At 50.1% G+C, this 25,570-nt stretch overlaps 2 protein-coding genes across 2 annotated transcripts; both read left to right on the top strand.

Annotated features, from left to right (window-relative positions):
• The first annotated feature begins 85 nt into the window (after positions 1 to 85).
• Positions 86 to 12,124, top strand: LOC119704133 (cytochrome P450 4B1-like). Its single transcript, XM_038144912.1, has 12 exons — positions 86 to 920; positions 4,796 to 4,940; positions 5,609 to 5,653; positions 6,184 to 6,311; positions 7,825 to 7,949; positions 8,058 to 8,209; positions 8,817 to 8,923; positions 9,391 to 9,581; positions 10,043 to 10,176; positions 10,324 to 10,388; positions 10,596 to 10,678; positions 11,374 to 12,124. Exons 1-12 carry the CDS (start codon positions 741 to 743, stop codon positions 11,540 to 11,542), a joined length of 1,524 nt encoding a protein of 507 aa, XP_038000840.1. The 5' UTR covers positions 86 to 740; the 3' UTR covers positions 11,543 to 12,124.
• A 5,869-nt stretch (positions 12,125 to 17,993) lies between these two features.
• LOC119704149 (cytochrome P450 4A6-like) lies at positions 17,994 to 25,018 on the top strand. The gene is made up of 12 exons (XM_038144939.1): positions 17,994 to 18,309; positions 19,149 to 19,290; positions 19,979 to 20,023; positions 20,108 to 20,235; positions 20,659 to 20,783; positions 20,878 to 21,029; positions 21,235 to 21,341; positions 21,511 to 21,701; positions 21,998 to 22,131; positions 22,565 to 22,629; positions 23,317 to 23,399; positions 24,104 to 25,018. Exons 1-12 carry the CDS (start codon positions 18,124 to 18,126, stop codon positions 24,270 to 24,272), a joined length of 1,527 nt encoding a protein of 508 aa, XP_038000867.1. The 5' UTR covers positions 17,994 to 18,123; the 3' UTR covers positions 24,273 to 25,018.
• Positions 25,019 to 25,570: the final 552 nt, after the last annotated feature.

Raw genomic sequence — 25,570 nt, 5'->3', positions numbered from 1 at the left:
CCGCGGGTTCGAGTCCCGCCCCCGGCGGGTGGGACGGGCGGGAAGGGGGCGGTGAGGCGCGGCGGGGCACGGCCCGGTTGGTGCCCACCCGGCTCGGCGGGAGCTGCTGCCCGCACAGATAGCGGTGGCAGGGAAGCGCTGTTGCCCGGCAGCCGCCCGCCCTCCACCTGCCGTGCCGAAGCCGTGCCCGGCTGCCACGTTACCCGGCCCTGGGCTGAGGCGCGGCGTCGCCAGCCCGGCGCGGTGCGGCATTCCCCGCGCTCGCTGCCGGGAGATGCTGTCCCGGCTGGCGCTGGGATGAGGCTCACAGTGCCGGCAGCGGGGAGGGAGACAAGGAAGGAGAGCGGGAACTGTTAGCCGGGATGCGGGATGGGAATGAGTGGAGATGAGGTTGAAAGCTCGTGAGGCAGGAATAGGTGATGAAGACCTCGGGAGGAGGAATCCCAGGGTACGCTCTTTCCCTGTCTCTTCAGCCTGAGGTCCCGGCGCGGAGCCAGCCCGTGCCGGCGGCGGGGACTCGGGGCGGGCGGCAGCTCCCAGCCCGTGCGGCGGCGAGCGGAGCATTCCCGCGGGATGCTCCCTTTCCCTTCCTTTCCCTTCCCTTCCAACAAGCGCTGCCGTGATTTGGCAGCCGCTCGGACTCTGGACCTGCCTCTCCGCCCCGCATTGGCTGCCGCGGCCGGTGCCGCCGGGGCGCTGCGGGACACCGGGGGCAGCGGCTGGCGGCTCTCAGCGGGACCATGAAGCTCCTGTGGCTGGGCGTGGATGTCTCCAGGGTTCTGCACCTGGCCGCCGTGTTCTGCCTGACCTGCGTGCTGCTGAAAGCCATCCAGCTGTTCCACCGGCGGCGGGAGCTGCTCCGGGCGCTGGCCGACTTCCCCGGGCACCCGACCCACTGGCTCTTCGGCCACGTCCACGAGGTGGGGGAGAGCCGGGTCTGCGCCGCCGGGAGCGGGGGGAGTGCGGGGAGCAGCTTTCCCGAGGGGCATGTGGGAATGATGCTGCTGGGACTTGTCCCCGTGGTCCGGGAGAATTGCTGGGTGGGTGAGAGGCGGGCATCCTTTTTCCCAGCCAGACCAATGTTCTTTCCCTGCCGCGGATGCCTAGGGAGAGCACGGCTCACGCAGAGCTCCGCAGGCAGCTGCAGACTGCACGGTGGGAAAGGGTGGTGGCCGGCTCGCAAGTAAAGAGAGCGGTAGCACAGTGTGGCATAGGCAAGGTCCTGCCGGGATGTGAGCCAGCATCGGTGCTGGAGGGAGCAGAGCCGCGCTGCTCTGTCCCGGGGCAGGCTCCACTGTTCTGCTCGTCTGACAGCCAGGGCAGGGCCGCTGCAGCTCTCCCTGCGGCGCTGAGCGGATCAGATGCTGAGCAGATGCTCGCTGCTCCCGTTATCCAGAGGCACTTTCTCTCCCCTGCCAGCTTGCGTCGGCCTCGTGGGCAGGTGAACCTGTCAACTGATCGTTCTGAGCCACTTTTCAGCCACAAAACACATCACAGGCATTGCATCCAGCGCAGGGGCCGTGGATCTCCTTACAATCGCATTAAGGTCATGAGTAACTAAACCCACGTACATAGGCGAGCCTTGTTCTGGTCACTGGTGTCAGGGATGATTATTCCCCGAGGTATGCACTTGCCCACACAGATCACCATGGCTGCCTTGGCAAACAGATTTTCACAACTCAGCAGCAGCTTCATGAGCTTGCCTGATGCAAAAGGTTTTTCCATATGTGCTAAAGGCTGCTTAAAATCACCTTGCCCTCTACTGGACTCTGCTGATGTCCTGCCGTGGCCACCTTTGTGGCACATTAAATAGCTGGCATCCTGAAAAGAGTCTGGGAAATCAGGAGCAGACCTCACAGGACTTGCCTCTGTGCTGTGGCAGTGCCAGTTTTGCTGTGCTGGACAGGACAAGCAGTCTTTTGGCAATGTAAGCATGAAGATGGGCCAGTTCAGAGTTTTGTTACACTGCCAGTTAGACTTTAAAACTGCAATTAAATAAAGTATGTTCTTCTGTTTGTTAGTTGTGACTGTTTATCCTGGAAAGAAATTTAACCATTTGGGCCAATCACTTGCTATCATCATGCCTAGGTTGCTCGCGCCTCAACTTTTACCTCAGACAATGTTTGTGTGAGAATTCCTTTTTTGAAGATTTAATAATTTGCTGATTAACACTGCTGAATTCCCCAAAGCCGAACAGTTCATCAAGCCAGCAAAGAAACTGGCAATGCCCTGGGCACACACTGAATACAAAGTTTGCACACACCTCGAGGAGGACCTGTGAGCTGTATTCAGGGAGAGCACTGACATTTCCTGTTCTGCTGATTTAACTGACTGTTTCCCAGTCTTGATCCAGGCCAGTTTAGAATCTCAAACACATTTGTCATGCTCTGGGTGGATCTCCTGGGAATACATCACTCTGTTTTAAAGCATTTTCCGGGTATTAGTCTCTGCTTATCCAAATCACTCAGCAGAAATGACATTAAGATATCAGGAAGAGGTCATGTGGAGCTGTTCAGTCTCACTGCAGCAGCACGACTTGGTTAAACCCAGACTGCCAGCCCTGAGCTGGCCAAACTGGCTCCCCACGGCCGGGGTTGGTGGGAAGCAGAGGAGAGCAGGGTCACTGCCCTGCTGGCCCAGGGAGGGTGCCAGTCCCTCGGCAGCCCTTTGTCCACTTCTGCCCTGTGTGGGGAGGAGCCGGCCCCTCTGGCTGCACGCAGCACACCCTCATGCTCGGATTTCAGCTCCTGTGTTCTCTCTTTCATTTGCTATCAGTGTGCAGCCATTAAAAGTGCCCTTAAGCCTCTTCCCGGATGCTTTTAGCGTTGGATCCATTTCAAAACTTCCATTTCAGCATGAGATCAGGCAATTACCTTTCTTTCTTAGACCCAAGTGGGGTTTATACTTTACTTTTCAAGCCCCCAGCGGAAGAAGTAGAAGTAATGGTCTTTCATGCAGAGCTGGGTAGCTGGAGCCTGAGAGCTTTCTGTTCCTCTGCAGCTCACAGAACTTTACACCCTCTGCTCCAGGAGTGCTCGGTGCAGCAGGTTACTCACCTTGAGGGTAACCTCTCCTCTCAGATGAACTCATTCAAACCTCTACCAGCACAGGGACGGTTCTTGCCAGCACAAGCTAAAGGTGCTGCTCCAAAACAAGGTTGGATGCAAAGGCTTCTAGGATTAGGACTTCTGCCAGCAAGACTTGCTCAGCATCTCCCAGTTACTTTCCATTATGTTTATTGGGGTTTACAACAGGAGAAGCACAGGCAGCTGTATCAAAGAGACTTTCACTTGTTCAGGTGTCACTTAGCTAAAGGCACTGTGCCAAGCACTGCTTCCGCTGGCATTTGCTGAAGAGGTGGGTGCTGAGGAGGGCTGCCTCCTTTTGCCCCAAAACTTGATCCCTGAAGTCAGATAAATTGATGGCTCTATTTATTAAGTTCAAAATCTTGACCGTGAGTGAGCAAAGTTGAGCTTTCTGTAATAACTGGTTGTGGTTCATAATTCTGCTGAATGTGGGAGACACATGGGATGTGCTGCAGGGACACCCCAGCTTGTGAGGAAGAGGGGGGCTCAGTCTTGGAGCTGAACCTGGACATGGCCCTGGCAGACACCCCACGACTCTCGAGTATCCTCTCCAAGACAAGCCACACGTGGCTGAATATTTGATGTGGGTGATTATTTGAGTACGAGACATGTTCTGGGTTGAGAAACACCAGCCAGACTAAAAGCTGAGCTGAGATAACTCAGCACTAAAGCAACTGAGCAAATATTCATTTGATAGAGCCAGGAGGGTAACTTTGAGGCTGATTTCTGCACCAGTATGCTGATTTAATCTATCTTCAAGTCAAAGCAGCAGCAGCAGCTGTGTCAGACCTAGCTTACCAAAATCCTTCCCCCTGCATATTGGCCCAGAGTGGTTTCTCTTCCAAGAAAAAAGAATCTTACATGGTTTTGTCTCTGTGATTTTCTTCCTCTGCCTGTGATTGTGGATCTTTCCACTTGCTCTTTGTCTATTTCTGTACATAACATCACCAGCTGTAAAAGCAATAAAGCAGTGATTACTTCGGAGTGAACCTGCCACTGCTGCTGATATGAAAGCTGGTGCTCATGCTGCTTCTCAGATTGCAGCTTCCAAGGACAGGAGATAAATCTTTCCAGGAGCACCAGCTCTTCGTTGCCTGTAAAATTCATTTCCCAGAAATCAATGACTTCTTAATGTAATGTTATTAACCAGTGTTCCCTTCTCTGTACGATCCATTGGTGACTTTGGACTAATTCTGTTCAATTTTTCCTGGACCCTGGCCTTCTCCACCGAAATGTCTGGAGGGGGCTGTGGTTTTCCACAGCTGCACTGGGGCTAGCAGTGATGCTGTTGGCTGCTGCATTTTCTCCCAGCTGCAGGGTGCTAATTGCTCAGCTATGTGCAAGTGAGAATGTAGTTGCATGCCAAAAATGCAGATACTGTCTGGGGCAAATCTGTCTTCTATGGGGCGGCCATGGAAAAAGAGCAGATAACACATATGAGCTGATAGGCACAACCACGGTGCCTAAGGATGTTCTCTAGCTTAAGGTCAAGTGATAAGGAAGAATTATTTTATAGGAGCTTTAAAAGTAGCAAACATCTCTACTTCTCATGTTTTGCAAACATGGAGGAAAAACACCTTGTTTATCCTCATCTGGCTTTGTGCTCAAAAAGACATTGAACTTTTAAGATAGTGTATTGGGAGATTATACATATAATTTTTTCCTCCAAATCTATACATTCTTTCTCTTTTTTTCTTCTCCTGAACTAGTTTCTCAAAGAGGAAGAGGTGCTGGACAAGGCAGAGCTCTGGACCCAGATGTACCCACATGCTCACCCTATGTGGTTTGGGAGTTTCTCAGCATTCCTGGTTATCACTGATCCTGACTATGCCAAGGTTCTGTTGGGCAGAGGAGGTGAGATATTATGGCTTCAGCTGGGGAGCAGCAACCCCAGCCTGCAGATTTCCCATGCCAGTCTCAAAATTTATAGCAAGGCAGGGTTTCACAGAGAGGTTTTCCTGCAGAAATCATCAAAAGGCATGGAGAGATACCACTCCTTCATGCTGTGCCCTGAGTACTTCAGGCACAGGGGTGCAGGACTGACCTCACTCCAAATCCATTGCTGGAAAATCAGACTTCCTCAAGTGCTCCTTGAAAATTTAACTACTCAGTGCCTGATCCCAGCAAGGAGAAGACACCTAGGAACTTTTTTCTAGGTTCAGAGTTTTGGCTACTACTGCAGAGAAGTATCTTTAGTGGATAGGGAAGAAAAGGTGCTGCACAGTGATGTCTGAGAGGGTTAATCATTTATCACACTGCACAGACTTTGGACTACCAATATTCTTGTTTTTTCCAGTGTGAGCATCTGCTTTTATATGTATTCATTGCTGCTGGCAGAGATAAAGTTGTTTTGTGTTGAAATACTGGGAGTTCTGCAGGGATGCCACTGATTTTGCTTCATACCCAACCAAAAGTGAGAGCCCAGAGGGAGCTTTCAGCTGCAAACCTGGATTCATGCTATTGAAACATTTACCATTTTATTTTCTCTTTCTTTTTTTTTTTCTTTATTTTTTTTTTAACAGACCCCAAGGATAACATCAGCTATAAACACCTTGTCCCATGGATTGGTATGTATTCCCAGGGCTTTGCCTGCAAGGAATGATTCTGGAGTTAGTCAGAAGCATGCTATAAATAAACAGCATTGTACCTGTTCCTTGGTGGAGTTATAGGTAAAAGCTTCCTGAAATTCTTACATTTACTGAAAAAGGTGCTAAGTAGTTCTATTTATTTTCTAGGAAGGAAAGTTCAGACATAACATATGTACAAATACTTACATGTCCTTAGATAGCAAAGACTGCTGGTGGGGGAAGCTTAAATTCATTGGAGGACTGGTGAAAAATATATCTGCAGTTCTGAATTTCTCTTTTCCAGTAGTATTGGTGTTTCTTCCCAGAGACACCATTGTGCCATTTTGGTGAGCAGGGCTTTGCTCAGCTCTGGGAACGCCGGGGCCGATGGCAGCATTTGGAAATACCCTCTCCCAGCAGCTCAGATAGCAGAATAAATCAGGCTCTGGGCAGGCTGAGGCTGTGTCTGCAGGCAGCTGAGAGCAGCCTGCTTGTGCCCAGCAAAACATGCCTTGCCTGTGTTTTCCCAGGGAATGGGTTGCTGATCTTACATGGGCCCAAATGGCACCAGCACAGAAAACTCCTGACCCCAGGGTTTCATTACGATGTCTTGAAGCCGTACGTGGCCCTGATGGCAGAATCTACAAACGTGATGCTGGTAGGACTCATGATGCTCCTCTCTCTGCCCTGTTTGCTTTTCCCCATCCTGTCTGGTTAGGAGGTGAATGCTGGAGCAGGGTTTTCTTTATCTGGTAGTTGTAAGGACACGCTGTGTCCTAGTGGTAAATCTTTCTGAGTCACCCCAAATCCCTGTCCTTGAGCTGGAAGGGATGAGCATCCCGTGGAAGGGATGAGCAGGTTGAGCCTCCCTGCAATGACAGTGTCTCTGGTACTGCCTTGGGATCTGTGGCTGAGATTTCAGGATTGATGTTACTGCCATCCCATGCATGATCTCAGTTCCAACAGCAACTTCTTATAAGGTGTTTGTCTAAATAAAGAATTGAGGTAAATAAATGTTCGTAATAAATCTGCCAAAAATAAAGGTTGGAGCAGAGCTATACTGTGACCTATGATTAAAGGGTATTATTTGCTCTCAACCTATCCATGACTAGACTGCAATCCTTGCCATGCCTCATAAACAGTGAAAATGCATTGTTCTTCAATCCACTGGTGCTGGGCAGGATGGAAACCAGTAGGAATTACAGGAGAAGGGCATCAGGCTTTGTGCATGTGAACTGGAGGAGTCTGGATGCTGGATCTATTCCTTCTTCACCTCCCTCCCTCCAACCTCCCTAGCAGCTTCAAACAGATCCTGGCTGGATTCCTCCTACTGGCCCAGGGAGCAGCCAGGAGCCAGGGGTTGGAGAGCCAGGAGAGCTTTTGCAAGGCTCAGAAGTGCCTGGGAGTTTGAAATTCCGTGTGCACAACTCCAGTTGTGTGAGCCCGTGCCACCAGGTGGCAATCACTGCATGTGCTACGGACGTGCAGCTGTCCCCATAAGCCTGGTTTGGTGCTGTGGAGCTCAGATGTCATCGTGCTCCTCCCTCCCCTCCCTTTCTCAGCTTTGAAGTCCACTCGTTCCTTACAGCCTCGAGGGGACAGAGGCTTCATCATCATGTCGTGTCTGCTGGGGAAGAGAGGCAGGATTTAAAGTTTCTCTACAGGTGCCCCATGCGAAGGGTTGAGCAAGAGCTCCTGTATTACTTGCTGGCAAAACACACTGGCACAGACATCATGTGACAGAAAAAAACCTTGCTCCAAAGTTTGTGTCTTGGGCACAAAGCTCAAATCTGCTCAAGAAGGCACCCAGTGAAGCCCAATGCCAGTATATGCTGCTCCTGTACAGAAAAACACACTATAGCCTAAGAAAGATTTGGGTAACTCTCCATCACTCATAAATGTACCTGTCCTGTGCTTCTCTAGGATGCTCTTGCCTCAGGATAGGGTGTAGCAGGGCTCACCACCACCAGAATCCAAGAATAGCAGCTGCCTGAGGCAAATCTCATATTAACCGTCCCACTCTTGGCTTCTCTTCTCTGGGATTTTGCTGGCAACTAGCAAAAATTTCTCTGGGATGGATCTCTGTCTGAGCACTCATTTAACCAGGGGGTGACTGCAGATCATGCAGAGCTGACCCTTGTCTTCTCATTTCTGTCTCCTTTGTGCCCTAGGATAAGTGGGAAAAGCTGATAGCAGATGGGAAGCCAGTGGAGCTCTTTGAGCACGTCAGCTTGATGACTCTCGATAGCATCATGAAATGTGCCTTCAGTTGTCACAGCGACTGCCAGACCAACAGGTCAGTGCTGGCTGCCCCAAACCCTGGCAGGAAGTTTCCAGCTCAGAAGGGAAATGGGCAAATTGCTTGTCACTGGGCTCCCAAATTTACAAGCTTCCCTCTCTCCAGGAAAAACACCTACATCCAGGCTGTCTACGACCTCTGCCACATGGTGCACCAGCGCCTCCGCATCTTCCCCTACCACAATGACATCATTTACTGGCTCAGCCCCCATGGGTTTCAGTTCAGGAAGGCCTGCAGGATCGCTCATGACCACACAGGTATTCCCTGCGGGCATCCTCTCCCAAAACTTTGGACAGAGGCAGTCAGGTTTTCTCCTTACCTGTGCAGTGAATCCTGCCCAGAGGCTCAGAGCTGAGATCCAAGCAGGGAATCAGCTTGCAGCAGCGATCTGATCTAGGCAAGAAGCAAAGGAGTCTCACAGCTCCTGGGTCATTAAACTGGACTAATGGAGGAATTGCCCTCTGGAAATGCTCCTGTAAAATGGCCAGAGACTGGTGAGACAAGGAATGGGCATTGCAGGCAACACCAGTGCAAGGAATGATTTTCCATTCCAAGCCAGGTGTGATTTAAATGCATGAGGGGTGTGTAAAGTAGGCTGAGAGGTCCGTGGTGAACAAAGAAAAGGATGACAATATCCATGGCATTTGTGGCCATGCTGCTGGAAAAGCCAAAGCACCTGGGATGCAGAAGCACAGGTCAAATGCATCATGGACTGAGCAGTGCTCATCTCCTTGGGTGAGGTTTGAATTCAAGCCACAGAGTTTGAGATGAGTTTTTGAGATGCAAAACTTTGAGTTTTGCATTCAAAGTTTTGTAGCTTGGCATCTCCTGGCCCTGCTGAACCTTTAACCCTTTCTGCCCCAGACAAGGTGATCCACGAGCGAAAGGAATCCCTTAAAGATGAACGGGAATTTGAAAAGATCCAGAAGAAGAGACATTTGGACTTCTTGGACATTCTGCTGTGTGCCAAAGTGAGTGGCAAGGAGCACAGAGTGCAAAAGCAAGTCAGTCTTTGCAGGGGTGCCACAAGCCACCAGAGACCTTCAGGACAGCACAAGCCATTAAAAAAAAATAGCCCAGTCCCACCCAGCTGAAGAGAGGCCAAGATGATCCAGTTTTCCCTTTGTTGAAGTGTTGGCAGTGTCTTTTTGGGTATACAGCATGCAGAGGGATTCTGTAGTCCTGGTGGTTTAATATAGGGGGGGGTAAAGAGATTTAAAAGTGAAGGGAAAGGAGCTCTGAACTCAGTGTAAACAGACATTGATTTTGTTTAATGTATCCCACAGGCATCATCACACCCCTTTTGCAATAGCTGAAGGAATATGATCACCCCTACTGGGATATTTACATATTTATATGTGTGTGCGTGTGTTATTGTTATATATATATATATAAATTTTATATGTATGGGCCACTGAGAGTGTCTCTGGACTGTTAGGATGAGAATGGAGCTGCCCTGTCTGATGAGGACCTGCGTGCTGAGGTGGACACGTTCATGTTTGAGGGCCACGACACGACAGCCAGCGGCATCTCCTGGCTCTTCTACTGCCTGGCAATCCACCCTGAGCACCAGCAACGCTGCAGGGAGGAGATCCAGGGCATCCTGGGGGACCGGGGGACAATCCAGTGGTAAGTGTGCACCAATTCCTCTGCTGGTCACTCTTTTCCTATCACTGCCATTTCTAAGTGAGCGATGCCTTCAAGGCTCAAAAGCTGAGGGGGCTAAAGGTTGCTGCTTGCACAGGGACTTCACGGATCCTTCAGCTAAGTCTGCCCCCCTGGAAGGGACATTCTGGATGCCATCCCAAGTCCTGGGCCACCAGCACTGCTCTTTGCTGTCTCCTGTTTTCTCACCACAGGACATCATAGATGTGCTTTTCACTGTCACTTTGCACTTGAGCTTGTTCAGTGGCTGTCCAGGTTTTTCAGAAGTTCCCTGGCATCCCCAGCCTCCATCAGCCTGTGGCTGGGCATTGTGGGTCCCTCTGTTCTGTTGCCGGGGGATCTGCTCAGGGGCTGGATGGCTGTGGGTGAAGGGACCTCCCAGCCCAGTGGGGGGAGTGTGGGGCTCAGCCTGCCTGTCCCAACAGGGAGGACCTGGGCAAGATGACTTACAGCACCATGTGCATCAAGGAGAGCCTGCGCCTTTACCCTCCCGTGCCTGGCGTGTCCCGGCAGCTCAGCAAACCCCTCACCTTCCCCGACGGACGCACTTTGCCCGAAGGTCTGTGAATCCCATTCCTGCTGCACAGGGCTCTGCTCTCAGGAACCAGCTGCATCCTCGCTGGCACAGATGTTCAGGCAGGGCTGTGCAGATGTTGGCTTGTTTCTTTGTCAGTGAGCCCTTTTCTCCTCCTCAATTGTTTTCCAGGCACCGTCACTGCAATAAGCATTTACCTCATTCACAGAAACCCTGAAGTATGGAAAGATCCTTTGGTGAGTTTTCTTCCGATCTCCTAATAATTTTTTCCCTTTATGGTGTGCCTCTTCCCGTGTACCCTTCACCTGTTAGCAGGAGAGAATAATTCTCTCTCTACTGTGAGGTTCTTCATAAATTAAGAGGTGTCACATTTCTCAAGAAACCAGTCAGCACCGTGTTCTTTAAATAATCGCCTTTTCTTGCTGCATATTCCTCATTTCCAGGTGTTTGACCCTCTGCGGTTTTCCCCGGAGAACGTCTCTGGCAGGCACTCTCATGCCTTTCTGCCTTTTTCTGCTGGAATGAGGTAAAAGGAATTGAACACTGAAGGAGTAGTGGGCAGACACCACCACCTGCAGTCCTGGCCCTGCAGAATTACATAGTTAAATCGTTAAAGAAGGATATAAGTGTTTGTGCAACAGAGGCAAAATGGGAAGGCAGCATTGCCAAGCCCCTTCTGGGGACAGGAACCTGGGCCCCAAAGCTGTGGAAGATCCTGTTGGCATCCTGCAGGGAGCCTGCAGCATTCTGAGCTCACCTGCTCTCCTCTCCTTGATGCAGAGACCCCACCCCACCCTCCTGCCCTTTGATTGTCCCCCTCCTGCCTCCTCTCAATCCTTCCCTTTGCCCTGTGCTGACTCCTTCAAGGCCAACACCTTGCAGACCTTCCCTGCTTGGAGACCCACCACTCACCCCTGCTGGCCTGTCCTTTGGCTTCCCCATCTCCCTACTTCTCCATGCTCATTGACCACACGAGTTCCCGATGTTCCTCTCAATTCCTCCTGCTCAGCCCATGCCCCTGGAGCCCCCTGAGCTGCAGAGGGGGAGGATGTGCTGGTGTGGGAGGGCTGGGATGGGCTGTGGGGTTTGCTGTGCCCACCACTGGGATGGAGCTGTGTGGGATGGGCTGTGGGGTTTGCTGGAGCTGTGTGGGATGGGCTGTGGGGTTTGCTGTGCCCAGCACTGGGGTGGAGCTGGCTGAGCTGCTCCATTTCTCTGCAGGAATTGCATAGGGCAGCAGTTTGCCATGAACGAGATGAAGGTGGCGCTGGCTCTGACCCTGCTGCGCTTCGAGCTCTTGCCCGACCCTGCCATGCCTCCCCTCAAAATAACTCGGATCATCCTTCGCTCCAAGAATGGGATTCACCTGTATTTAAAGAAAATCCGCTGATGCTGGAAAACATCCTGCCTTCACCAGAGGGAGGGACCAAGCAGATGAGGGGACGGTGTTTCTCGGGGTAGAAGTTCAGGGCAGGATTTGGGGATGAGGATTCCTCATTTCTGTGCTTCATCCACCAGCTGAAAGCCCTTTTCAGGCTAGGCCCAGGTGGTTGGGATGCCATTGCACAGACCCATCTGCTCCGGGGCACTGATCTGAGAGCAGCCAGGCATGGCCACGCTGTCTGTCCCCTTGCACTGCCATAAGAGCGGGCCTGGCCTGGTCTGGGAACACCTGCAGGTCCCGCCAGCCTCCTCCTTACCAAATCCTGCCTTCACACTCGTGCCCTGGCCAAATCTGTGACCATTTCCAGCCCTGCTCTGTCATCAGCACCTTCCTCAGTGCCTGGAGGTCAGCCCTCCTCCCCTGCAGTGGGGACAGCCTGTGACAGACCTCTGTCTCACTTCTCACACTCAGTGGGCCTCTGATTTGTTGAAAGCACTGATTCCAGTTTGGACTCTGAAATCGTGCCCAAACTGCAAAACATTCTGTAATTTTTGTCTTAATAAACCAATAATTTTTCCTGCAACAGCAGCTGTGTTGTTTATATTGCTGGTGCTTGCCCGCTTCGTCACAAATGCAGTGTAAAACTCTTTTAGAAATGGAAGATGGAGAGGAAGCCCACGAGCAACAAGAGACCACTCTGGACAGGCCAGGAAACTGCCAGTGGGTCTCCAGCCAACACAGCATCTCTTTCCATGGGCAACTCTTTAACAGGGGTCCAATAATCAATCATCAATCAAAGTTCTCATAGTTAGAAAGTGTGTCTGGGGGTGGACGTGGTTTCCCTTTTTATTTTTAGTACTATTTTATTTTCTTAAGCTGATAAAATTATGAGAGTTAGTACACAGGAGGACACTAGTGAGCTGTCCTCTGCCTCTGCAAGAATCATTATTGGGATAGAATATTACACATCAAACTGTGAAATCCCAAAAGCTGGGAGAAGGTTGCTGTGCAGTTGGACAGCAGCTGACTTCATACAGCCTTCACCTGCAGGGTCTGGTTTGCAGGGGTGTGCTGGGACAGCCCAGGAGAAAATCCATTTTCTCCAGCTGCCTGTCCCCTCTTCAGACACGAGGTGCAGCTCTTGAGCTGAAATCAGAATTATGTGAAGGAGAGAGACTGAGTATGCTTATCAAAATGTCAAAAGTTATGAAACTATGAGACTCCACAAGCTCTTTGGAGGGCCATGTCAGGACACAAAATTATCTTGATAAATTGAAAAACTGCTGCAGAGAATGGGATGCAAGTCTATAAACACAAGAGCAGCACAAAACCAAGAGAAAAAATGACTGACAGGCAGCAATTTCTCCAGTGGATGTTCTGTACACAGAAAGACAGAAAAGGTAATATGAATCAATAATGTCCTGTTCTTGCAATAACAGCAAACATCATACTTGGATGCATAAGCACAAATATTTCTCAAAAATTTTTCACTTGTGTCTCTTTCAGCAGATGAAATGAGACAGTGTCCTTCAGCTCTGTCTGAAGATTTAGGTATAAAAGCAACAGCATCTACTCCAAGCTTACATACTCTAAAGTGCAAAATGAGAAAATTTTTAATCAAAATAACTGAAGTTACCAGAAGTAAATTGCATACATCTCTGTATTGGATGCAATTTTCTTACAAAGACAAGATTTGAAGAAAATACCATCTAAAGAGGAATGGATGAATCTTGGCATTCCAAAGTGAAAGATTAAAGCACAAGCATCTAATGAGCAAGAGCAAAGGCTGAAATCATGGTGTACCCACTGAAAGAGAGTAGATTAAAGGGGATCACACCAGGGGAACTTGATATACCTCATGTAGATACATGGCAGCTGCTAAATTGCATTTGGGTAGATACAGACTGCACAATGTCAAGCACTCCCTAAGATTACTGAAGCCCTGGCATAGGTTATTTGGAGAATCTGCAGACATTTTAAAAGTTGGTTTACTGAATACTCCAGAAGCCCAGAGGAGGTAATGGATGTGGTAGAAAGCTGGGGCAAGTTTGGTTTGGTTTTTGTGAGTGGGTTGAATTGGGGATACAAGAAAAGCTGCACTGCTGCTGTCCCAACTGGACCATCCAACACATGAGCCCTGGGATGGAAAAGTTCCTGGCCCTGGGATGGAAAAGCCTGACTGCTCCTGTCTTCATCCTGTTCAGTCATTGTCTCCCTCCTGACTTTTAGGATTCACCATAAAACTGCCTCTTCGTATCTGAAGAGGAAAAGGGAAGATGCTCTGCAGCATTCTCACCGTCCTTTCAGAGTTGTGCTTGTGGATTCTTCGCATGAGAAGGGAGCAGAGCCTGGTATCCCCTGCAGCCACCTAAACCCAGCACAAAATCTGCTCACAAATCTCTCCTGTGATGCTGCTGTCACCCCCTGAGGCCAGCAACCAGAGACACTCTGTTAAATAACACCCCACATGGCAGTCCAGCTCACAGTTTCACTGATCCACAGCATGCCAGGCCAGCTCTCCATGCCAGGCCAGCCAGCCTGCATCCCACATCCCATATCCTGCATCCTGCATCATCCCACATCTTGCATCAGCTCATGTCCTGCATCACAGATCTTCCATGGCTGCCCTGCTTTTGAGCTGGAGAGCAGGGCTGAGGCTGCAACCAGACTTCTGGAGCTACTGTACCCCAGTGCCAGAGCAAGCTAGATCTTTATAGAACCTGATTCCTGACAGCAATTCCCCAAATTTACCTTTCCCCTCCCAGGTATTAGAGATATATTAATAATGAAAACACCTGTAACATGGGATGTATCACTATAAAGGCAGTCAAGGCCCAGCTGCAGAGAGCTTACCTCCTTCTTTCATCCTTCCCTACTTTTTGGAGAAAGGGTAATTGCAAAGATGGTGGGCTGACCTTGGACTGTGTGATTCAGACCTTCAGAGAACTATTGTAACAAGAGCTCCTGGTGACGGCTGTGCAGCTAGGGTCAGTCTTGGCTTCAGTTAAAAACATCTTGGGTTTTTCTCATTGCAGCTCGGTTTTCTGACAGCAGCAGGGCAAAGATGCCACCTACTCCTGCACATTCGTGTCCCCACAGATTGTCACCGGCACTGTGACACAGGAAGGTGTCTGTCTAGCTCAGTTCCGTAGTGGCACTTTTTTTGGATGCTTCCAGGCATGTTGGAAGTGGCAGGACCAGCAGGGAGAGCAGCTGGCTCTCAGCACCGGGAATGCAGTCCCTGCACAGGACCCACGCTGATCTCCAGGCAAATTTACTGTCAGATGGCACCAGCAATTTCCATCTTAACTCCACTGGGCTTTTACACTGGAAGCAGCCTGTAAATTAAATAAGTATTGCAACATATTTGTCAGACAGCTGTATTAAATGCTTCCAGATATACATCCATCCTCGAGACATGTGTGGTCAGATGGGATCCAGGCAGCTTGCATTACTCTGCAACACTTGCTGGGCTCTTGCCATGATTTTCTCATCTATCATGTGTTTGGAAGCTTGAAATGTTATTATTTTTTTTGGCATTACTGCTACATTTCATCTGTCATCACTATGTGCTGCAGGAACACACAGGGACAGATGGGCCTGGGCTCTTCTTCCTGTCTGGATAAACCCAGGCACAAGCAGGGAAAGCAGCTGCTGCAGGGTCAGCCTCTGGGGCAGAGCACCCATCTGACACCTACATTTCACCTGCTCAGTAAACCACTTTTTCTGCAATGAATTCCAACCATGTGAGTTAAATCAGTGAGGAAGATCCTCTCCTTCTTCTGCTTAGGTGTCTAAAGTGAGTGGAGAAATCCCCAAGACCCAGAAAGCAAATTCCACAGCCTGCTGTGTCCATGGCTGTGGTATGGGATGGAAATTCTCCAGTGTAAGTGGGCTGTTTCATGTTGAATGCCTGAACTGTTGTGACCCCACTGCCATCACATGGACATCCACAGCACTAAGACAACCCTCCAGAGGCTCTCTGCAAATGTTTAACAACTTCCCAAGTGTCCTTTAACACCCAACTGCAGTCTCAAATGTTCACCGGTCTCAAATGTTCAGAAGGTCAAGCCAAGCTTCTGTTCCCCCTGCCAGCCTCCACAGATCACTGTGGCTATCAGAAAACCCCTGTACCTGCTTTTTCATGCTGAGATCTTCTTCTGGAGTCCTCCATCACCAGGGCTGTAGATTCTCTGCTAACAGATGGTTCTAGCCTTGTCCCAGGCCCTTACAATGATCAAACCAATACTGCCCCCTTTCACTTTTCTTCACTTGCAGCTCTGCAGCAACTTCACTTTGCCTTTTGAACTTTCCTCGTTTCTTCCCCAGCCAAACCTCCTGAGTTTTCTTTCCCAGGCTGTGAGTGTTCGTGGTTTCTCTTGCTGTGAAACCTCTGAAATACATGAGAAAGGTTTTTCTCTCCCCTCCATCAGTGAAACATAGAATGCAGAGGCTGGAGGCTGGATTAAACCCAGTTTTGTTATCACCAAAAATCAGATTCTTGCTCCAAATCCCCATAAATGTGGGTTTAGCCAGTTTGTCCCCTATGTTCCCTCCATATTAGCTGAGCACTTGACATCTCATATGAACTTCAAGACAAACCATATCTTCACACTCGAGTCTACTGGTTAATTTATAACTATAAGGAAGCCAGTTTGGTAAAAATTGACCCTGTTCATGGTCAAACTCACTCTCCAGGGACTTCGTCAGCACTGAAAATTTCTGTGTTATTATAAAAGTTTCATCTGAAGCTGCACCAGAAGCTCCATGCACCAGCCTGGCCCCTCCACCTCTGGGTTTGGGGGTATTTATGAGTTATTTTGTAGGGGATTGCTGAAAGGTGCCAAATCTGGATTGGTCAGTGTGGTAATGATGTAGGTACCTCGGGACATTCCAAACAGCTCCCTTGGCACTGAACAAAGGCTCAACCATCACACCTCCCTCTTTTCCTTGCGCAGACCTTGTGAGGGACCCAACTACACAGCATCATAACGTTTATGAATGTTCCTCAGGTCTTCACATGAGAGTTTGTCATGTCAAATTGGGTCCCTTATGCTCTGGCTACACCCAAAGCCTTCCCTAAGAAATACCTAACTAGATTGCAGCTTTCTGCCTCCTAAAGATCAACCTTTAACTCTGCCCTGAACTTTCACACAGATCCAGCTGGCTTAGCATAAAAAGATACACTAATTTTCATGAAGATGGCCAAGTGTGTGAAAAGGTAATGCTGCTCAGTGTACTGCCTGCCAGGGATGTTCTCCAAGGCAATGACAATGAACCTCAGATAAACAGTGGTTTTTTTTCAGCAAAATGACCCTGCTAGCAGAAAGTGTGGAACATGGCAGATTTTAGAATAAAAACTAAAGGGAAATGCCCAAACATCAGAAGTCCTCTGTCTCAGAATTGTGTTACATTGAGAAGAAGCACTCACAATGTTTGTAGCCTATCAGACTATGAGCCTCCACAGCTGATAACCCATTTGATCCTCATAATATCCCAAGGCACAAATGGGACATTATTTCAGCCCATCTGGGGATCCTGCTTTTTACAATATGCACGGAAGTCACCCACACATATCAGACTTCCAGCCCCAGCTCTCCACCCACTCCACATTGCCATTCCAGGTTTCTGGGCTTATGGGATGGGAACCCAGGTAAGCAGCAGGATCTGCACAGGGATGGCAAGGAGGACCAAGCACTGCAACCAACCAAGTACTGCATTAGAGAGGTAAATGCAGACATGCAGATCCCTTTGGGAGCAGGTGAGATGCCATATGGACAGAGGAAGGAGGGCTCATCAGGCCTGTAGAGGGAACATGGCCCTGCCATCACACCTCCCCATCATGTGCTCTCAACCTTGCTGCAGCTCACTTCACTGCTCTGCAGCTTTTCCTCTCCTTGTCTCATCTCCTGACCATGGTAATTCCTCTGGACAGCAGTTTTGTCTCCTGGCTTGTCCGTGGAAGGAGCTCTTGGGGAGCAGGGCCACATCCCTTGTGAGCTGCTGGGGTGATGCCCATTCTCTGGCGTCAGCAGAGCTGGGTGATGCTGCAGGCACCCAGGGCACTGCTTTCTTAGGTGCAGGTGGCTGACTCCGTGCAGCCCACTCACTGAGAAGAGGTGGCCTGTGTGTTCCTCACTTCCAGGGGGCAGATGAACACCTTCTACACCCGAACTCTCTGAGGACAGCACGGAGCTCAGCTAGAGCCCCAGCCTGCCTGCATCTCACCTCCTCCCTCCTCTGGCTTCGTCCACCTGGGCATGGAGGGCTGTGGGTAGGTGTGACAGCGCTGCTGGGACTTCAGCAAAAGCAGGAAATATTCGGAGGCTGGTTGTTCTCCAGGTTGCAGGGACAGGCTGCAGAAAGCAGGTCAAAGGGGGACTGGTGCACAGGCTGCTGGCTGAGCTGACGCAATGTTTGCCCTGATGTTCCAGCAGCTATAAATTGCTGCCAGCTCCACTTCACCAGGCTCAGCTCCTGCAGAGGAGGAGAGAGAGGATTTTTACCTGCACTGAGCTCCGCACCTGGCTCAGGTGTGAGAGGAGCAGGTGAGGAACAGGCAGGAGAAGGCAGTGTCCCGGACCAGCATGGCATCTCTGCTGGACAACATAACCAGACCTTCTGCTGCCATCCTGCAACTGTCTGTGCTGCTTGGTGTAACCTTTGTGCTGCTGAAGGTGCTCCAGTTGTACTGGGAGAGGAGGAAGATAATCAGAGCTCTGGAGGCGTTCCCTGGCCCCCCGAAACACTGGTTCTATGGCCACAATCACCTGGTAAGGAGTAGCTGGGCTCAGTCAGGGTGGGTTTGTCCCAGCTGTGCAAGGCATCAGTCAGGATGGAGAAGGACTGGATGGTGTGTGTGTGTGCCCTGCTCCTGTCTCTTCCTACAGGAGAGGACTTGTGTGCAGGGAGTGCCAAGGCTCCTGCAGGGCAGGAGGAAAGGGTGCTGGATATGTGGTGTGCAACATTTGGCCAAAAAAAGGATCATGCTCTTTTCAATCATGTTGTTAAACAAAGAGTCCTGGGACTTCCATAAAGTTATTTAAATATGAGCAATCACAATTAATGTCTCTTTGCTACATTAAACCTTCCACCAAAAGGAGTATCTTACCCTATAGCTGCTAAAGAAGAGGTGGCCACAAAAGCAGGGTGTTTTAATGCAGCTATTTTCATCCTGCTATAGTGCAGATGCTTTGCTTTCACACTGCATGCCCACCTCGCACTGCTGAAACTGGGGAACAGGGGTGTGGCAGCCTTGGTCCTCCTGGCCTGTCCACCAGACATTCTGGCATTGCCTATGCCAGCTGTAGCTCCCAAGTGCAACAAGGAGCTGCTCCAAGCCCAGGCCACCCTAAGGTGTCTCAGCTGCCTCCAGCCCAGCAAGGGACTCTCCATGGAGCTGCCGTGTGCTGCAGAGATTTGGTGGCTCAGGCAGCTTTGCCTCTTGTGCACTGTCCCTTTGCAAAGCTCATCCTCTCCTCCACCTGCAGCATAAGCCCCTGTGTGGCAAGTCCACCCACTCTTCCTTCATTTCCCAATAGAGAACTTCTGCTCTCCCTGGCATGCCCCTCTTTTTCTGCCTTTATTAATCCCTGATTAACTTTCATTGCAGTTAAAATCTGAAAATTTTTTACACCAAGTGGTGTCATGGGGAGAAGAATATCCCTATGCCTTTCCCAGATGGTTTGGACCAATCCTGCCGTCTGTAATCATTCACCATCCTGAATATGCCAAAACCATACTTGGCCGAGCAGGTGAGTCTCCGCCTCCGGTTTTGAGAAGTCTTGGACACTTTCCTACCAAGAAAATACTGGGAAATTTGCCTGGAGTTATCCCCTCTGCCATCTTCCTTCACAGCTATTGCAATTCTTCTTTTGCTCCTCTTCACAAACTCCCAGGCTGCCCCAGGTTTCATGGAGCAGTGTGTATTCCTGTGCAAAACAGAGACCAGCTCCTTCCAGTTTCCTGTCAGTTCCCAGTCTGAGGGTCGGCTGTCTTACTGTCTTCTATGCTTCTAGCACCACAATATTTGTGCCTCCCAGTAAACTCAGCAAAAAGTGTGAGCTGCCATGGCAATGGCTCTCAGAAGGCATCTTAAATCTTCTCCTCTGCTCCCTTCTGTGCATCATATGAGTGGTATGTACATGGCCTTCCCCAGCAACTCCCATCCATTGTTCTCAGTTCTGGAATTTGCCATGGCTGTTTCTTTTCCACGCACATTTTCTTGTTCTGACTTTCTCTGCTTTTTCAAGTCCACTGCAGTCATGACTGTAGACGATCACTTTTATACTCTACCTCTGATGGTACAGTATTTAAATGAGATTAATCCTCTCATGTGATTTAGAGGGCAAAATCTAATGCAAATTTAATCTGAATTTTCTCTTTTGTTGTGTTGAATTCACCAGTTATTCATACATTTCTGATATTTGTTCCACCTTACAGATCCCAAGGCTAGCACAGTCTACAAACTCCTAGTTCCCTGGATTGGTAAGTCAAAAGCAGCAGTAAGGCTGCCAGAGCTGTGACCAGTGCCTGCAGGAACTGATTGTGCCTTTGCTCTTTGTGCTTCAGGGAAGGGGCTGCTGATCTTGGAAGGAAGCAAATGGTTCCAGCACAGGAAGATGCTCACCCCAGCCTTTCATTACGATGTGCTGAAATCTTACGTGACCCTGATGTCAGACTCAGTCAAAGTGATGCTGGTAAGAATCCCCACTCCTGCTACTTTTACCTTTCAGCTGTGAAACAGCGAAAATAAAAAATGAGTAAGAGAAAGAGACGTCACTTAGAGAGTTTCTACTTTCACTGAATCTTTGGAGTAGTTTTGAAGTTCTAAAATTGCTCCCCTCACCTTACTTTGGACATTCCACTTATTCTTTCTCTTTGTTTGCCAGTAAAATCAACCACTGCAAGAATATCCCTTCATACCCTCATGTGTATCCTTTAATATCTGGGAAAAGAAATGCACAGAGAGTTAGATAAGGTTCACAGAATATATCACGGGCTAGGGCCTCTGCTTCCAGAAAAGAAAGCAATTAGCAGTGTGGATCTGGGAAGAGGGACAGGAAAATATGACCTGACCACAGAAGGTGGTCTGCCTCTCCTTACCCTGGCTCTTCCTCTAGGATAAATGGGACAAGAGGATCACAGAGAAGAGGTCAGTGGAGCTCTTTCAGGATGTCAGCTTGATGACACTGGACAGCATCATGAAATGTGCCTTCAGTTTTAATTCCAATTGTCAGACTCAGAGGTCAGTGCCTGAGTTTCCAAACCCTGGGTAAACAAGCACTCCTGTTTCACCACTCATTTTGCTAACACCAGCTTTGCCCTCGGTCTCCTTACAGCAACTCCCACTATTATATTAGAGCTGTTTTTGACCTGACCTACCTCCTGAGCAGTAGGATCCGGAATTTTTCCTTCCAGGATGTCTTCTATGACTTCACTCGCGATGGCCGCGCGTTTCACGATGCCTGCAGGCTGGCCCGTACCCACACAGGTATTCCTGCCCCTTTCTCCCCAGTCCTGTCTCCCAGCTGAACCTCTCTGCCACTTGCCCCTGGAGTGGCTCAGGGTGGGGTTACAACATGGGCTGGCCAGAGGGTTACACCTTATACACAGTCCAAGATGGTTACTGAGCAGTCAAGCACATGAGGGTACTCTGGAGGGACAGGATGCACAGAACTGACCTCTCCTCTGTGCAGATCAGGTAATAAAAGAAAGAAAGATGTTGCTCTCCAATGAGAAGGAGCTTGAAAAGATCCAGAAGAAGAAGCACCTGGATTTTCTGGACATTCTTCTTTGTAGCAAGGTAAATGTTTGAGATGATTGCACCAAATGCTGAAAAACAGAATTGTGTGGCACCGAGGGTGCATCAGCACAAGAAGAGAAGCACAAGAGACACCAAATCATACAAGTCCTTTGGGTATAAAAACAAAAGACCTTTGTGCTAAAGAATGACATGCTCTCCTCTTTCTTAGGATGAGAATGGAGTTGGACTGTCTGATGAGGACCTGCGTGCCGAGGTGGACACCTTCATGTTTGAGGGTCACGATACCGTGGCCAGTGGGCTCTCCTGGCTCCTCTACTGCATGTCACTGCACCCTGAGCACCAGCAGCGGTGCAGGGAGGAGATCCAGGGCATCCTGGGGGACCGAGATACCATTGAGTGGTGAGCTAGGACTTCTTACTCCTTTATCTTGAACTCTTTTAATTTACCCTTGAAGGCCTTTGACATAGTTCCTCCCAATATTCTTCTCCCTAAGCTGGTGAGAGAAGGATTTGATGGGTGAACTGTTCAGTGGTTGAGGAATTATTTGGAAGGTGGCATCCAGTGGGTGGTGGCCAATTGTCCAGATCAGTGATAAGTGGTTTCCCTCAGGGGTCTGTACTGGGACAGACCAGTAACACCTTTGTCAATGACATAGACAAAGGGATTCAGTGCATCCTCAGCAAGTTTGCTTTCAGGGAGGATCTTGGGAAGATGACCTACACCACGATGTGCATCAAAGAGAGCTTACGCCTGTTCCCGCCAGTTGCTGGTGTGTCCCGAGAGCTCTCCAAACCCGTGACATTTCCTGATGGACGCAGCTTGCCAGCAGGTCTGCTGAGTTTGTCCATCCTTCATGCTGCTATCTGTGACTAGTGGGCCTTCCTCACTCTGTGTGGAGGGGCTGGAGGGTTTTCCCTCCAGACTCCCTTATGTCTCCTGTATCTGTATGGTGGTACCACAACTTGATGCCACAGTGAGCCTGGAAAGGGTGGCCAGACAGAGTCCAAGGACATGCTCCAGAGCTCAGAGGGGACTTGCAGAGTGTTGTTCCTGACCGAGTGAAAGTGACACACTGATAGACAAAAAAGGACCCAGCTCTTTGGGGTGGTCTTTGTTTTTGATGTGTGAGGTTTTCAGGAGATCCCTGCCAGATCTCCTGCAATAGCCCCTGCAGAGCCTGGGGAGGGAGAGCATCCCAAAAACACCCCTCCTCCAATTTCACTCTGAGCTGTCATGAGCTTTTCCTCACTTTTCTTTTACAGGCTGCCAGGTTGGATTGAGCATATTTGCTATTCACAGGAACCGGGATGTGTGGGAGGACCCTGAGGTATTTCACCTTGATAACAAGAAAGGGAGGATGGTCTCTGAGCCCAGACAACCATTCCCCTTGAAGAAGGCAGCCTGTGCCTCTGTGCCTGCCTGCTATGTTTTTTTTTTTCCCCTTGTTGTTCCAACAGTCCACATCTAAATACAAAGTTCAGTCGAGTTACCAAACACCCCAAAGGCTTTGAACATGACAAAGGGCTGGGAAAGAGTGTTCAATAGTCTCTCTTTGGGCATGGTGACACAGAGATGCTCTGACTGCTTTCAGCTGCCCTGCACACACTTAGAATGTTATGAGAAGTCCCAAGCCCCACAAGAGAGTGTGTGATTTGAAGATGATATTTTAGAGTCTTTGAGAAATAACTGGGAAGTTTGAAGAAGGCTGCAGAGCTGCCTCTCTCCAGGGGCTGTCTGGAGAGCAAGGATCAGGCATCTCTGGGATGGAGGGATTCTGGCTTGATCCTTGCTGCCGTGGATGAGAAAACACCTGCAGGCATCTTGGGCACTGTAGTGGGAGACCTGAGTAGCTCCAAGGGGAAGATCCACTCAGTGGCTTTGTAGAGAGATGACTGTCATCTGCAGCTCCCCCAGGAAGAGCAGAGGCCACATCCAGCCCTGGGGACCAGGGAAGGACCTAGTGCTGCTCAGATCACACCAAACACTGACCAGATGGTCTTTGTTGCTCCCACAGGTTTATGATCCCCTGAGGTTTTCTCCAGAGAACTCAGCACAGAGACACTCCCATGCTTTCCTGCCTTTCTCTGCTGGATCCAGGTGGGAGATTCTTCATCCCTCTCCTTCCTATCAGGCTGCCTTGCATGTGAGACACAGCTCAGATCCGAGCTCCTAAGGCTAATCCTCCCTCAGTCTCCACAGCCAAGCTGGCTTGGCCAACCCAAGCAGGATTTCTGTAACAGGATCTCCCATTACAGCATCTCCTGTAATAGGATTTCCATGCCCCATCAGCTCTGTGGTCACTGTAGGATTTTACACATTTTTTCTCTTGTGGCTTTGTGGAGATGTTTACATTTTCTGTTGCCTGCATTGGGAACACTACCTCCTTGTTTAGGGGTGAGTCCCAGTGCACCTCAAAGCCAAGGGGGCCAAGTCTCCATGGGTCCCATGCTGTATCAATAGACAGATGTAGGATACTGAGGTCTCAGCAGCTTGCAAGAGGATCACCTCACAGAGCCAGAAATAAACTTTTGGAAGTGTCTGGGCTTTTATCTGGCTCCTGGCTGCACTTCCTAGTGAAGTAACCCCCTGTTCTCTCAATCTTGTATCTTTCTTCAGTGTTTAATAACAAAATAAGTAGCAATACCCCACCACGGAGCTGGGTGCATCAGGGGCTTACTAGATAAGCCCAGGTGTCATCCTCACAGTAGCTGCAGGTGCCCCAGCTCTCACATGGGGTGAGTCCAGCTCAGGGGTGGCTGGGGACGAAGGCAGCAATCAGAGCACTTGTCCCCTCCCTGCAGGAACTGCATCGGGCTGCAGTTTGCCATGAATGAGCTGAAGGTGGCCCTGGCCTTGACCCTGCAGCGCTTCGAGCTCTACCCAGACCCATCCAAGCTTCCCATAATGGTACCACAGATCGTCCTCAGGTCCAGCAACGGCATACACCTGCATTTGAAGAAGATTTTCTGATCCCACAGCGTACCATGGCAGGGGGGCGAGAGCCCTCCCAAGGGACACCCTCCACCCACAGTTTTAAGAGAGGATCACCAAACAGACCCACAGTGGACTTCTCCCACCTTAACCCCTGGCCTACTGTCATCCAGAGGGGCTCGCTGAGCCCACAAACACCAAACCCAGCAGCTTCACTTCCCCTCCATGCAAGGGGAGCAGCACTGCTAAGGGGTTTCCACAGCACTGCTGTGGCTCATCCTTCACCTCCAGGTCATCCTCCATGTCCTGCTCATCTCCTCATCGCCAACCTGCCCTCACACGCTCCCTGACAGGACTACTGTCACCTGCCTGTAGATTTGTCCCATTGTCAGTTCCCCACTGGGCTTGGCAGCGAGCAACACCCAGCACGGTTTGCAGGGATGCCTAAAGCCTGGGCACTGCCCCAGCACAGCCCCTGCCCTGCCTCCAGCCTGGGTGTGCCTGGCCAGGAGGGCCCTCCCGGCAGCCTCCCTGCATCCCCACGCACCACCCTCCCAACAATTCCTGTTCTGGGGCTGGCACTGTGCCCACCATTATGAAGATGAATGCTTGTGGTTCTGTTCTGCCCCAGCTTTGAACTTCCTTGAGCTGAGGGTGCTCAGGAGCCAGCACAGAAAATGCCACCAGCTAACCTGAGGAAGCACTTGGCACACTGGAAACAGAGAGTGATCAGCACTGTTCTCCTCTCTGAAATGAAAATAAAACCTTGTGGGGATGATCTCCAAGCATGACTTTGGCTTCCTTTGCATTGGGGGGCCCAGCAGGGTACAAGAGGAGTCCCAGCAGGCCAGAAGCAAGGCTGTGCCCAAGGGTGCAGTGCTGTCAGTGTTTTCTCAAGCCACAAGCATTGTTTCTATGCACCCTGTTGAGCCTGTTTCCACAGATCCCACACCATCCATCACCTCACCTGTGACTCCAGGAGCTTCAGTAGTAAGGAAACAACTGAAATGATCTGTGGTCAAACACAGCAAAACAGAAATACACACCACACACAGAAAAGTGCTGGTGGTAAGAACAAAGTCGGCTTGCAAAACAAAACAAGAAGAGATGTGAGTCTGACTCAAACTCTGTCCTGCAGGGGCTGAGAACTGATTGTTCAGTTCAAGGGTGGCCTGCCCAAGGGGTGCCGGCGAGCACTGGCCCTGGAATTGGGCTCATTGTGGGGGTACAGGTTTCCCCAGCACCAGCCCAGGTGGACCATCTGGATGAGCTGCAGGACCAGGGTGTGCAATGGATCAGTAGGTGGCAGTGGGAGACCCAGAAAAAGTCCTCCCCGG

The sequence above is a fragment of the Motacilla alba genome, chromosome 8 (genome assembly GCF_015832195.1).
Source record: "Motacilla alba alba isolate MOTALB_02 chromosome 8, Motacilla_alba_V1.0_pri, whole genome shotgun sequence".
Taxonomy (NCBI): Eukaryota; Metazoa; Chordata; class Aves; order Passeriformes; family Motacillidae; genus Motacilla; species Motacilla alba.
The sequence above is the reverse complement of the archived record's forward strand: the minus strand, read 5'-3'. Positions and strand labels throughout refer to the sequence as shown.

Coding starts and splice junctions, on each gene's coding strand:
- LOC119704149 (XM_038144939.1), top strand. CDS start 18,124: ATGGCATCTCTGCTGGACAACATAACCAGACCTTCTGCTGCCATCCTG. Junction 20,024..20,107: donor ACTCCTAGTTCCCTGGATTG/GTAAGTCAAAAG, acceptor TTTGTGCTTCAG/GGAAGGGGCTGCTGATCTTG. Junction 20,784..20,877: donor TCCAATTGTCAGACTCAGAG/GTCAGTGCCTGA, acceptor GTCTCCTTACAG/CAACTCCCACTATTATATTA.
- LOC119704133 (XM_038144912.1), top strand. CDS start 741: ATGAAGCTCCTGTGGCTGGGCGTGGATGTCTCCAGGGTTCTGCACCTG. Junction 8,924..9,390: donor ACATTCTGCTGTGTGCCAAA/GTGAGTGGCAAG, acceptor CTGGACTGTTAG/GATGAGAATGGAGCTGCCCT. Junction 10,177..10,323: donor CGGACGCACTTTGCCCGAAG/GTCTGTGAATCC, acceptor ATTGTTTTCCAG/GCACCGTCACTGCAATAAGC.